This window comes from Sturnus vulgaris, chromosome 7, assembly GCF_052056855.1.
Source record: "Sturnus vulgaris isolate bStuVul1 chromosome 7, bStuVul1.hap1, whole genome shotgun sequence".
Lineage (NCBI taxonomy): Eukaryota > Metazoa > Chordata > Aves > Passeriformes > Sturnidae > Sturnus > Sturnus vulgaris.
Window position 1 is genome coordinate 18,461,225 of NC_142249.1, and position 13,769 is coordinate 18,474,993.

The window sequence follows — 13,769 nt, forward strand, 5'->3', positions numbered from 1 at the left end:
TAAAACTTCATCTTACAACTGAACTGAATTGTTTAGTAAACTCCCAACCTTCTTCCAGTCATTTTTTTCATAGATCTGGCATGAATCACATTATTTTGAAATAACAAATGTAATAACTTGGAAAAGCCTCTATATTAAAATTAACATGTCTAAAGGACGAGGGTACATATGAGGTTCTATTCTGTTTTTTTTTAAATTTTTGCACTAATTCTTAGATTGATTTTAGAGAAGTAAAGCAAACAGAAAACCAAAACAAATATACCACCACACTCTTGTACTGAATACCTCCAAAGAGACCTGCTTTGGAAAGCAATGAAATTCAGTGTTTCACCAAATTTATTTGAGTGGGAAGTTTATAGGTGATAGGAACACAGCTTAGTAGATTACATATTTGTGTATAGAACTCAGCAATGACAGAGTAACTTAAGAAAACATTATGCATGCCTTTGCACAAATGAAATCAATCTGAATGTGTGATTACATTCATATATTGTAAAAATCAAGAGGCAGAGAAATAATTAGCAAAGCAGGTAATGTCTTTGGTGCTTTGTGATTAAAATTAATGAACTTATGCCTCACCCAATTCTCTTTGAAACATGATGAGAGAGATTTGTTTTTTCCTGGATCCAAGTTAACATAAAAATAATTTTTGCATTGCTTCTCTTTTAATATCTGGGAGGATTCTGTAACTGGCAAAAATAAAAAAATTAAGGAAATATAAAATGCTTGGAAAATGTTATAGAGGTGTTGGCTTAATTATTTAATTCTTGAGCATGATTGACAACTCTCTTTCTCAAAGAAACAAGTCCATTAACTTGGCTGTTAATTTATTTTTATTGATATGTAACTGTGTCCCATTTAGATGTAATTAGGCCACCTACTCCTCCTCCTCCACCTTCCTCTTGAAAATGCTTATATAAACAGAAGCTACAGGAAATCCACAGGTTGCCCTTTGTTTATAGTAAGGTGCTTTTTGTTTCATTGTTACTGCTGTAAAAAATGCTTACACATAATTATAATAATATTTTCTAGAATCTATTTGAGTTTGAAATTCCAGTGAGCTGCTGCAACATTTTCTGACAGACTGTCTTTCGTCCCATTTCTTTCTGCCCTTCAGAATACTTCAAGCTTAATTAGAAGAAATATTGTTGCTAGATTTTGCCTGACAAGGGGATGTATTAAATGATAACTCATTCTTTGTTTTTCTCTTTCTTCTTTCCTTTCTCTTCTTTCCCCTCCTAGTTCGAGGAGAGGAATATATTGGCTGATATTTCAGTTATCTGTCCAGCTGGTGAGGATCTTGTTTCACAGGATACAGAGCAGTCATCTTCAGCCAAAGAGGATAGTTTACAGAGTGAATTCCTGGCAGAAGAAACACCCTCCGGAGATGAATATGAGTGTATATCACCTGATGATATGTCTTTGCCACCGCTTTCTGAGACACCAGAATCCAACCTCTTGCATTCTGAAACAGAGCTAGAAGAGCAGTGCTGTTGTAGTTCTCATAGTCTGCATGTCAGTTCCTATAGCTTGCAAATGCAGAAAACCACTAGAACAGTAAAACTGATGGAAACATCTGACCTCTTAACAAATTCTGCTTCTGCTGATGCTACAAATAATAGAATGGAAAGCCCATCAGATCACTTTGGAAAGTTTTGTGTCTCTTTAACAGATTCTGGTCCAAAAGTCAGAGCACTATCTCCTTTGACTTGTAGCTCACAAGGAATATCTGAAACTAGCACTGCTTCCTGCCCTATAAAAGCCAAACCAGTACATAGCATGACGAGTGAAATGTGCAAAACAAATTTACAGCACCTTGAGCTTCATAAAAGCATGGCAGAAGTGCAAGAAAAGTTGCATGCCTTGAATAACTGTACTAAACCCCAGGACAGGCTGCATGGTTTGCCTGATGCATTCTCAGGTTTCGTGTTTCAATCAGACGCCACCAGAAGCTGTCAGAGGCAGATGGTTACCCGAGAAGAGATTAAAAGTTCTTCAGAAAAGAACAGCATGGCCAGCCTAACTGGACAGGCGCCTAACTTCTCCCAGCTTCTGTCTAACAAAACCGTCCTGGAAGGGTCTCCAGTAACTTTGGAAGTAGAAGTAACGGGATTCCCTGAGCCTACACTGACATGGTGGGTAGCTTGCAATGAGAAGTAGTAAATATACCTAGTAGGGAGCCACCACAAACCTCTTATAACCAAATCGATTAATCTGTAGGCTAGAATAAATGGCTTGTATCCTTTCTACTCCACACTTCTGCATGATTTCCACCTTTCAGAATTGTTTTCAGCAATTAACTAACTGGAAATAATCTGTGCCAAATTTCATGAATGAGAGTATCAAACTAGTGCAAACATATCCAATGTTTTTAAGCAAAAGCATCATATAGTTTTCATATTCTGGAATATGGCATTCAACTTGGTCAATGCCTTGTTAAAATCATTGCACGCTTCAGATTTACCATAAAAAAAAATTCACCTGCATTTTCCCAGGCTCTGGGCACTATGTATGGACAGACACATAGATGTGCATGCACACTGAAATATTTATATAGTCACTATATAGATGAGGACATTCACATTTATATATATGTGAAATTCAGGTTTCAAAAGTGAGGCTACAGGTTAAAAAAATCCACCCAAATATCTACACTAAGGGAATCAATTTTTTATCATATATTGGTGTGCATGGTCTATCTCTTTCTTAATTGCCATGTGTCTATTTGGATTACTTTATACTGGATTGAGGAGAAATACAGATGATGTAATATAAACATCTCAACCCTAAAAATTCCCTGCCAAAGGGATCAGAGACTAAAAGAGGGGCAGGATTTCAAGATTTTTTTTCATAGTTCTATATGTTGTGGCATGTATCCCTCCAATTTTACCTCATTTGTCTTTTCTCCACTTATTCCATTAGTCTTTCAAAATGGAGGCCTTTCTTTTAATGTATTAAAATTAAATATGCCTCTTACTGGAAAAAGATGATGTTAATATTATTATTACACATTAAAAAGAATTAAACTGAAGTTTTTCTTAAACTGAAATTTTTTCAGTGGCACTGAGAAAAATACTGGACACTGCAACCTTGGTGCTATACTCTGTTGGTATCAATAAAGTTACCTTGTTTTAAATACCAGTATTGTACAGATTAAGGAGTATTATTGGTGAAACAAAATATTCATTTTATTGTAAGAAAACATTAATTTAGCTCAAAAATATATACACTATTGATAGATGGTCTTTCAAAAAGATAGCATTCAACTGGAATAATTTTGCAAATTAGAAATTCATGAAAACAGAAAAAAAAAGTTTTTTAATTAAAAATTCACCAATAACATGTATTTTGTACTGGAGTATATATCTCTTTGGATATACACATGGAAAAATATTTTCATGTTTGTGTTAGGTTAAATGTAGCCTGTGCTGAAACATCATGGGGCAAGGAGAGACAGAATTTTTCTCTAATTTCCATTTTTAAATCAGGAGTCAACACCAACACAGGGTGCCAGATCCTCAAGTGTTAGAATATGACACCAGCTCGCTGAAGTAGCTCCTGATGCATTGTTCTATCCTGCCTGATGGTGGGAGCTAAGTCAGTGTTCAGTGGGCTGGGATGGAGGAAGGCTCTTGGCTATCTTTTATACTGAAAATACAAGTTTAGAAAGTTTGTTTGTTGTTCCTTTAGAACCCATTCAAATCTGGATGTGGACTCACTCAAGTCCTTATTAGCAAAAATGTCTCAGCCCAAACCTGAGGGCCCAGGCCCCCATGTTACCTCTCTAATCCTGCAGTGAGAGAGCTGTGGCTTGTCTGTTGAAAACCATTTTCAGAACCACATTTGCTACTGTTAAGAATGTATTATCCAGTAATTTGCATCATTTAACTGTTTGTGCATATTGACAGAGTAAGTTTAAAGCTGAGAAATGAGAGCACAGCACTTCTCTATCTCTTGCTGTTACTGTGGTGTTACAGAGATTGTCTGAATTTGCAAAGTTCTGTGTGGCATGCAGTGATAAAACTCTGACTTGAAAACTGACTCTCTGCTTCAGGTACAAGAAGGGCCAGAAACTGACTGCAGATGAGCACTTAAAGCTTTTACAAAAGGAGACAAAGCATACTTTGTTCATTCAGAAGGTGTGTGATAAAGATGCTGGCCTCTATGTTGTTCGGGCTAAAAATTTGAACGGCACTATCTCCTCAAGTGCCATACTTCGTGTGCAAGGTAACAGGCCACCTATTGCGAGAATAGACTGGATAATGCTGTGTGTCATCTATATTAGTGTATCACTAATGTACTGGCTATTCACAAAATAAGTACAATATTGACTGCACCAGACTTAATTATCACATGTTGAATTTATTTTCTTACACTATATTTTCACAATATGTATCAAATCACTTTTTATGGGAAAATGGATATATTGCTTGTTTCTTTATTGCTAGTATCATGTGTTTATTCTACTTTCTCATAGTAATGTTGAGACAAACATTTACTAAGATTTTTCTACAATCTGAGGCTGAATTTTGCTTTCTAAAAATGTAGACATTCCAAAGCATTGAAAACAATTTTAATAGTTGTAGGTTTTAGGTGTCAATATCGAACCGGGTAGAGTGCTCAGATCGCTGTATATTTTGGGATATGTCTTCTTTTGGGATGGGGTATGGAAGGCATTGGAATATTTTTTAAACACAGAATGTATTTTATCCAGCCATATGTTTGCTCGTATTCATACAAAAAATTACTTTTAAGACAAAGCTTCTTAGTAAAGGTATCACACCATTCATGATTGAACTAACATAGATCAGATTTAAGTATGTCTCTAGCCCAGCACATAGTCTCCACAAAGGAAAGCTGCAGTAGTTCTGATATAGTTGTGATTGTGCTACAGAACTGACCCAGAACCATCAGGATTTGTGTAAGTGGAATCTAGCACACAATAGAACAAATGTTTACAAAATGAAACATTCCAGCATTCCACTGTGCTCAAATAGATGTCTGTGATACTTTCTCTGCCTTCTTACAAAGTTAAAGAAACAAATATTTCTAATAATCCTCTAAATTGTTGGAATAAAACAAAAAGTTAATAATTTATGAAGTGAGCATTTGTGCACGTTGAAAATTTTTACCAGACTGATTTCAAACAGAATCAACCAAATTGGGGAAATTTCCAAAAGTGTATTCAAATTTAAAATAAAAGTCAGTCAAACAGAATTTCTTTTAACTTCAAAACAGTAAATACAAGTCAATACTTTGTTCACCTACAGTTTGTATTTCCTTCTTGACAAGGACAACCACAAATGTATCTTTTTATTAAAGTTCTAATTTGTTTAACTATTACATAACAATGCTATAACTGTGCCAGTGGAAGATTCAATTTATAAATCCTCAAATATACCTTCATTCTTTAGTCTCAGTATTTGTTGTATTTATACAGTAAAAAGAGCTGACAAACATCTATATGATTTTTCCTGCTTCTTTTGATTATCAGCTTTATGTTACAATTGCATTGCTGTGGAAAAATTTTAAAGAGGAAATATTTACCTCCTCTTGCATAATTTGCTGGAATGAAGTAAACCTTTTACTGTGTAGCATGCTATGAAAAGAAAATATGTTGTAATTGCAGAGGGTCAGGTATTTTGGCCCAGTGACTGCAACTTTTAAAAAATTCCTGTAACTTTGAAAAAGGAGAAGTTCTCATGATATAACCTCACAGCTGTGAGAGGGAGCAGGAGGAGGAAGTGGTGAACAGATGGGGGAACACAGTAAGTTGTAATTAACTTGATATTATCCTTAATGAACCACTTTCTAAGTTCAGTCATCTCCCAAAAATGTAGATTCATAAGAATTTTCTCAGGTATCAATTTCACCTGTTTTCCTGCAGTGTATTTTCCGTTTCACAATAAAGATAATTTAGATCTTAATAAATCACTGTAGATGTATATAATAGCTTTGTTTGTTTGTTTGTTAAAATTTCCCTGTGAGAATTTGAACATTTCTGTGAATTTGAGGTAAACAAAAGTTGATTTTGTGACTGTGGTTTTGCATCTACTTTCAATCAGGGACACACAGTTTCTAATGGGTGTATGGATATCAGCCACAATTTTAATTGCTGCAAGAAACAAGATTTCAGAAAGAGCGATTAGAGATACTGGATTCACAGCAGGACTCTGAAAATCTCATGGTTTTAATGTTTTGCTTTGTAAACAAAGACATAATCAACATTGCTTACTGCTGTGCTGGCAGTCTGGATTTAAATACCCTTTATTTAAGGACTCAAATGAGTCCTTAAAAAAATTGGTGGAAAATTCCAGCTGTGTTCTGTTTAGATAATCTAAAAAAAAAAAAAAAAAAGGAAAAAAATGAGTGACGGTGATGCAGTCTTATGATGCACTAGTATTTCTTTGAAGGAAAAAAACATTCTGTTGCAGCAATAATATTAACATAATGCTTCCCACTCTCATGGGATTTTTTAATAGTTTGCACTATGCATGCTTTACTTTCTCCTTCTTTTAACCATATTGTAGAGCAGGGAATACATCTGGGTGTTTTGTATTGTTCTAGTTCTTTCTTGGTTTACAACGTTGATTTCCCCTCATTGCAGTCACAGTTTTGAGCCTATAGTTAGTTCAAGATCCCAAAAGGTTTATGTCTTCCCAATGGCTCCCTCATAGAGAAGATTTGAGCCTCAGTCCCACCATCCTTACAAGAAAGACATTAGGCACATAACTCACCTACACTCCCTTCCTCCTTCCCTGTATGCAGAAACCCTGTAAGAAATTGGTGAAAGATATTGCCTGACTACAAGATGTGGAGTCGTGTGAGGGGTTGTTTACACAAGGTACCTAAATTTGGAGGGGGAAAGGAATTAATTATTTTAATTTTTCAAGAGAAGCAGCCTGTCTGAGGTCACAGGTTTGAGTAGGCAGAGGGAGGATGAGACATTACCCAGACTGGATCAGATGTGGCTGGAGCTGCAGTGGAGAAGGTGAGTTCCTCTCAAGTGATTGGTAAGGTATGCTTACTTCTGCACCCATCTCTGGAGACTTTTCTAGGGTAAAGGAGTAATTTTTGTGTGTGTATCTGTGGTCCAGAGGAACTGTCTTGAAAAATTACAGCCAAGACTTTAAAGAGGTTACACACGGAATTCAAGGAGTCTGGAGCTCTATATTATGGGTATTTCAGAACAATTGGGTCATGAGACCCACGTAATAATCCTAATAAAGGAATCCTTCTGTTATGTTAGGAGCTCGACTGAGACAAAATCTCAAAACAATAAAGTGCAGTGTTGATTTAGTGTAATGCTGAACAAATCCAAAGTCTCTAAGCAGTGTGGTGGGAATCTGCCTAGCCTAAATTCATAAAGACAGGGGAAGTTCATAAAATTGCTAATACCACATTTCAAGACACCAGAGACTGGAAATTACATGCCTAGAGTAAATAGATTAACTTTGAAGAAATTTAATTTAAAAACTGGCTGTTAAAACTAAATTGGCTTGACCTGCACACCTGTGTGAGAGAAACTTTAGGCAGGGGTGAAGCTGTGTAATAGATGAAGGTGAACTTTTCTCCTGCAGTTTTTGCATTGCTCCAGGTTGATGATTTTTCTGTGCTTGTTCACCAAGTTTTCACCGTAACTGGTTCCTACAAATAACTCATGGAATATTTAATAGTTAAGAAAATTATCTTCTGAAGCTGTACGAGTGGTATTTCAGTACCAATGGCTACCTGAGTATTTTTTCCCACAGTGGAGGAATGGATCTGTTCTTTCTAACCTTTGTGGATATGGACATCACAGGATGTCCAGCCACGAAATAATTTGCAATTAGCAAGTTGTCTTTTGAGTTTTTATGATATCATGGCAAAACCATTGGTGAAATATAACCATCCATTCTATTTTGAAGGTTGCTGTCAGATGATAAAATCTTCTTTTACAGCAGACTTTGTTGAGGTCAAGCCTGTGCCTGAAAGAGTTGTAGGAAGTGTGGAAGTGTCACTTCGTGATTTTATTTGCACATACTTTTCCCTTTGCTCTCTAGAAACTGAACATTACAGTTTTTATGTTCTGCTGCCTTACTGATATAAAGTCAAGATGTTGTCTGATCATTATCACTGTCACTATTCCACTCAGATTTTTTTATTTTTTCATGGTAAAAGCCTTTCTGGTATGGGATTATGAGATACAATACGACTTCACAAGATAATCCAAACTGCTCAAGTAATGGAATCCAGCCAAAATTATCCCAAGGAGTGGCTGAAGCCCACTTAATGTTTTCCAAAGGAATACAAGCTAATCATGTTCTGTTTGTGACCTATTGCTAACTGCCTGCAAAGAGTAGGCAGGGGTGTAAACTTGATTCTCTTGTGTGAAGTGAAGCTGGAGATCTCAAATTTCTGGGCTTCAGGTGCATGCAATGCAATGGGGTGGCAGCTTGCACATGCTAACCTTCAACAGCCAAGAACTGAGATGTTTGGGCTGCTCTTGCTGGCTGACACGGAGGTCACAGAAGGTTAGCACAAATATGGGAGAGTAAAACTCACATTCTTCTGCTTTGCATTGGCACCTCAGCCCTACAGAACATAGGAAGAATAGAAAAGCAGCTAAACTTGAAAGCTTATTGCAACTAAGAGCACACCTGAGGATGAATTTTTAATACAGTGGCCAAAATGTCTGCCTCGTGATGCCAGCAGGCCTACACTTGGCAAAAATAGCCTTTGGCTCAATAAATTAGGGTTTAGAAGCTGATGGGCACCTGTGTGAGATAAGCTGATTTTTGCTTCCTAACAGCATAAAGAAAAAATTTTCATCCTTAAACAGTGGAGTAATGGTGGCATGGAAGTTCCAAACTTTGTCATTTAACTCACATTTCAGTAACTTTCTATTTCAGAGAAGGCCAGTGATAACTTTTGTTAAATATTTTGGAAATGTGGCATAATTTACACTAAAGAGTAAAAAAGGACATATTCTTTATGTGATAGTTCAAAAAAAGTTCATTTTTATTGTAGGATGTCTTTGTATGTTTTTCTTGTGTTAGTATCTTCTACTTTATATTTCCTGTGGCAAGAATACTTAATCTGAATTCTGAGCTTGTCTTCTCTTTTTACTGTAACTTTGTAGGTGGAATATAAGTGGGACCTCAGGTGGTAGTACAGTGATTCAATAAATCCAGCTTTACAGCTCATTAAATTACAAGTCACAGAAAACAATGCTTTTATTCACTACAAACTGATGCTGATGATCAAAATTTCTTCAATTTTGGTGGGTTAATTTGTATTGATCAGTCCTTGCAGTGGTTCAGGTGTCATCTGTCCTTCCACAGTTGGCATGAGGCTAGCACAAAATCAATCTCATGTGCTTTGGGCATTGCAATAGAAAAGCAATTACTTGCCTGTCCTGCATCTGAACCAAATTTGTGCTGGATGATGTGGAGTACATGATTTCAGTATTAATGATCGCCAATATAATGATGTGGTCGAAGTTGTAGAGAGGTCTCATTCTGCCTCTCGTATTTGTTGCAAATATAAATTTTTAAAATCTTTTCCATAATTTTTTTAAACTAAAATAATGGGGGGAGGGGAGAGGAAGTGAAGAAAGTGTGATGTACAAAAATGCACTAAATGATAAAATTTGCTCTCATGACTTTGTCACTTTCAATTTGTGTGGAATAATTAATCTTCTGCCTTCACTGAAACAATAATTCACACAGACTTGCCTAATATCTTACCAAACAACATGATTCTTTAGCACTTCCATGGAACTAATACCACTATGCTGATGCATGAAATTCTTGGGTGCTTATTATCTATGTTTTTTAACAAATGTTATATTAGATAGATAAACGAAATATGCCAACTGTCTTGCAAACAAGTTATCCTGAGTTCCAGGTATCTGTAAAGGCTCTCTATGTCTTTCAGTGTGATGAACTTTATGAGAACAGATTATTTTCTTCAGTTGCTTTAGTTGTGTCTTTTAAAGCACAGTGAATACTGATCTAATTAATTTTTTTTAGCACAAGGAAAGCAGCCAAACTTCATACAAAAGTTTGGACACAGAACACTGCAAGAAGGAGAAGATTTAATCCTGCATTGCACTATACATGGGAAGCCCAAACCACATGTCTACTGGACAAAGGATGATATCCAAGTGGTATCTGGAGATATCAGTGTATGTTCTAATGTTCTTGAAATTTTTCTTGGGAGAACGGTAATTTTTATTGCTTTATGCTACTAATTTTCCCTTATTTACATTCTCTCATTTTACAGATTGAGAAATTAGGAGATACCTATTACCTTTTAAAAAGAAATGTAGTCCTTGCTGATACTGGGAGATATATCTGTGTGGCCAGCAATGAAGTTGGAAAGGCACACTGTTCTGCTTTCGTGACAGTGATAGGTGATTTGTCCTGCCAGCTGCATGCTTTCTGGCACCCTCTTGCCTTATTACATGAGCAACGTGTTTCCACTAATGTACATATTTTGTTTCAGGGAAAAATAACCCCCCCAAAACATCCAGTCTAACTCAGCCTAAACCAGAATGTGAAGATGGGTATTTTTCAGAAGAGGTGAATGTCACCACAACAGAGCTAGTACAAGCCCAGGACACACCATGTGTGAGAGAGGGAAGGCCAGTGGATAAATGTACTCCAGTAAGGTAACTTACATCTTACTCCATGCTACAACTTGTGCTACTGCAACTGTAAGGACCTAAATTTACAAAACTCACATTAAACACTCTTCCTAATCTATGAGTTCTAGGGCAATGTATGTTATGTGCATAATATGTAACTCCCTTTTTCACTTAATTCTTCATCAGAAAATATAATTTTTAGATCAAAGAACTTGTAATACGTTAGAAAATTGAGCCTATGCAAGGTATTTTTGTTTAGTGAAATATTTTTTGATATCTAGGCATCTTAATCTAGATATTAATATAAGATTGAAGATTTTAAAACACAAAGTATTCCAGAAGTTCAAATTGATGGAGCTACATGAAGTTTCATGAACAGAATATATAAGCAAGGTTTTCTACTAGGCAAGTCTTATTCTGAAGAATAAGTAGCAATCGTAATAATGTCATTGTTCATTAAGCAATTAAAGATAACAATACTTCCCACTGTGCAATTTCATATTAAATAAATGAGCTACATGAAGTCACTAATGCCTGTGACTTTTAGCACAGGATGAATTTAGCCTCTGATAAAAAAGAAAAAGCATTTTTGCCTTTAAATTTCTGAGGATTCTCTATCTAGATGTAGTGTAGCTTGTAAACATTAAGGAAAGTTTTTGCATGTGTTGATTCAAAAGCTTTGTCCTTTTCCTTGTGAGCTGCCTGTGTACTTTGCCTCATGGCCAGCTGAGGAAGCATTGATCCCATATATTTTGTTCAGGGCTTTTTTCCGTATTGCTGTGATATGGCAGGTATTCCTAAGTAAAAAATGACATGGAAGATCATCATAATTTTACTTAAGTCAAATAGAGATTTAAGTATGATTAAAACATGTAGACCACACGGAAAATTTAGATTTATCCTAATTTTTTCTATTATCTTCTTTTGTTTATAGCTAAACTGTCTTCTGGGCAGTAAGATGAGATTTAGAATATTTTATGTTTTCTCTATAATCACTGTTTATTTGATCTCCAATCTTTTATTTTCACAAGACCACAAAAAACTGTCTATGCCACCATTAAAAATATGGGCAATATTAATTGAACTTTTTAAAACAGGTTTAAAGAGAAACTCTGGTTTCAAGGAGTGCATCTTGAACTTGAGAGGCTGCAAGAGATGAACTTCAATTTGAGACATGGTCCTCTTCTTCTGCCTGATACAGTGGAACAGAAGATGGACTGAAATGCAAGATACCTGATTCCTGAGCATGTTTGTGTTGTTTGCTGTGTCCATTAGTAGATCTTGACCATGGGTGAGGAGCAGATGAATCTTGGGTGCTATCCAATAAATATCTAGATTCCAATTTGTATTTTGTTTCTTGGCAAATAAATCATTATTAAAATTCACCCGTGCACAGCATTTATTAGACAGTGATTTCTAGTTTATTTTGAGTTTGCTCTAGATTGTTGGACAAACCTAAGAGAAGGTGATGATGGAGAAAATAAACATTCTCCTTCAAAATTGCAGATCTCCTTGGTGATTCACTAGTACCCATGCTTGTATTCTTCTACAAATTCCATCAGTGGTATTAATTCCCTTAATAGGTTTTCCTACTAGCAACTATAGAGAATTAGGATTTAAAACAAAATTATCTTATAACTACAGAATTCTTCAGTTTATTAAATAGAGTGTTGTTATATTTCTAACAATTTTGAGACATTTTTCGGTGGATAGCCACCAAAAGTAGTGGTTACTAATATTAGCAAACCTTGTCTAATGACTGCATAGTAGCAGGAATGTCTTCAGGGAAGAGAAAGTCTCTCTGAGTCAGCAAAATGAAGTCTTCCACTGCAATGCTTTTGCTTTCAGGGCTAGATTTGTGTGACAATACAGACCATTTCCAGTTGGTGCCTGCCATTGCAGTTCAAAGGAGTGGACTATGAAGTGGTACTAGTGCTAGCCACAAAGCACATTTTTAGATTAGCCAAGGACTCTTCAATAGTAGAATTCCTTAGGAACCACAGTGTCTATTCAGGGTTTTTTAATACCCTGAACTAGAATTGAATCTTCTGGATTGTAGGCCAGCCATTAGCATGATGAATATTTGTCTCCATGTCTTGAATTCATAGTTTAAGTGTGTTTTTCAATTTATTGCAAAGCTTCTTGTAGAGAAAGACAAGACTTTTGTAGTATCATCCATTTGCAGCATTGAAAAAGGTAGCTCAGGAAAAGCTGCATTTTGGATGGCTGTTTGGTTGCCACAACAGTAAACAAAACAGTCACCCTTGCAAATAACAGTTCTGGAGCTTGATCTGTCTGATTTAGATTTTCAAAGTCCTACCCTTGAAAATTTTGTGACGATTCACACTTCTCAGACTTCTGCTTCAGTGCACTCTCAATGGCTTGGCCAACACCACAGATACACTCAGATTCCACGTGTACTGTGCAATTCCCTGTCATCCAACATTGTCATTCTGTATATGCACATTGATTAGACCTACTCTGGTTTTGCATGCCACTGAAATGCACTCACACTTCTCAGAGGGACCAGATAGGGATTTAAGCAGTGCAGCATTTTTGTGTTTCGTCCAAGTAGATGTCATCTGTGCAAAATTGGCACTGAAATAACATATTTAGAAATTGCTTAAATTGTAATATTAAAACACTTGTCGTTTTTCTCCATCAAGATGCAGGCTGGATAGCAGAAACTTAAATTTATCTCCAAGTTAAAGTACATGCAGAGAGAGGAAATGAGCTGGGAAAAAAATATCATGTACATGTCTTCACCTGATCACATAAATCACTTGCTTGACGTTATGGAAAAGTCAGTGGCATCCTGCCTACAGAAGAGTCACAAGGCTATGTATATGTGCACATAAATATAGTAGCTGCAGACTGAGGTGCTTGCTCTGCATATTTACCCTGTATCTCTCACAGATTTTTCCAAAATGGAATGAAGACAACTGCCAAACATCTTATGGATTCCATGAAATTACCTTTCCCAACTAAGCCCCTCATTTGCAGGTGTTATTTAGATTCAGAGATGTCACAGAAAATACTGTGCTTCTAGCTGTACTCACAGAGGACTGAAAATGTACATATCAGATGTCCATCCCCTTCTTCCCCCCAAATTATAAACCCTCTAAAATTAATGTTCTTT

At 36.1% G+C, this 13,769-nt stretch overlaps 1 protein-coding gene across 1 annotated transcript in view; it reads left to right on the forward strand.

The window, feature by feature from the left end:
• The window catches only part of CCDC141 (coiled-coil domain containing 141), a 63,024-nt gene extending 50,935 nt beyond the window's left edge, over positions 1 to 12,089 (forward strand). Inside the window, exons 25-30 of the mRNA XM_088167960.1 lie at positions 1,243 to 2,135; positions 4,055 to 4,227; positions 10,014 to 10,168; positions 10,267 to 10,396; positions 10,489 to 10,654; positions 11,728 to 12,089. Coding sequence (XP_088024086.1) covers positions 1,243 to 2,135; positions 4,055 to 4,227; positions 10,014 to 10,168; positions 10,267 to 10,396; positions 10,489 to 10,654; positions 11,728 to 11,851 — 1,641 coding nt within the window. The 3' untranslated portion in view covers positions 11,852 to 12,089. The remainder of the gene's footprint in view (positions 1 to 1,242; positions 2,136 to 4,054; positions 4,228 to 10,013; positions 10,169 to 10,266; positions 10,397 to 10,488; positions 10,655 to 11,727) is intronic.
• Positions 12,090 to 13,769: the final 1,680 nt, after the last annotated feature.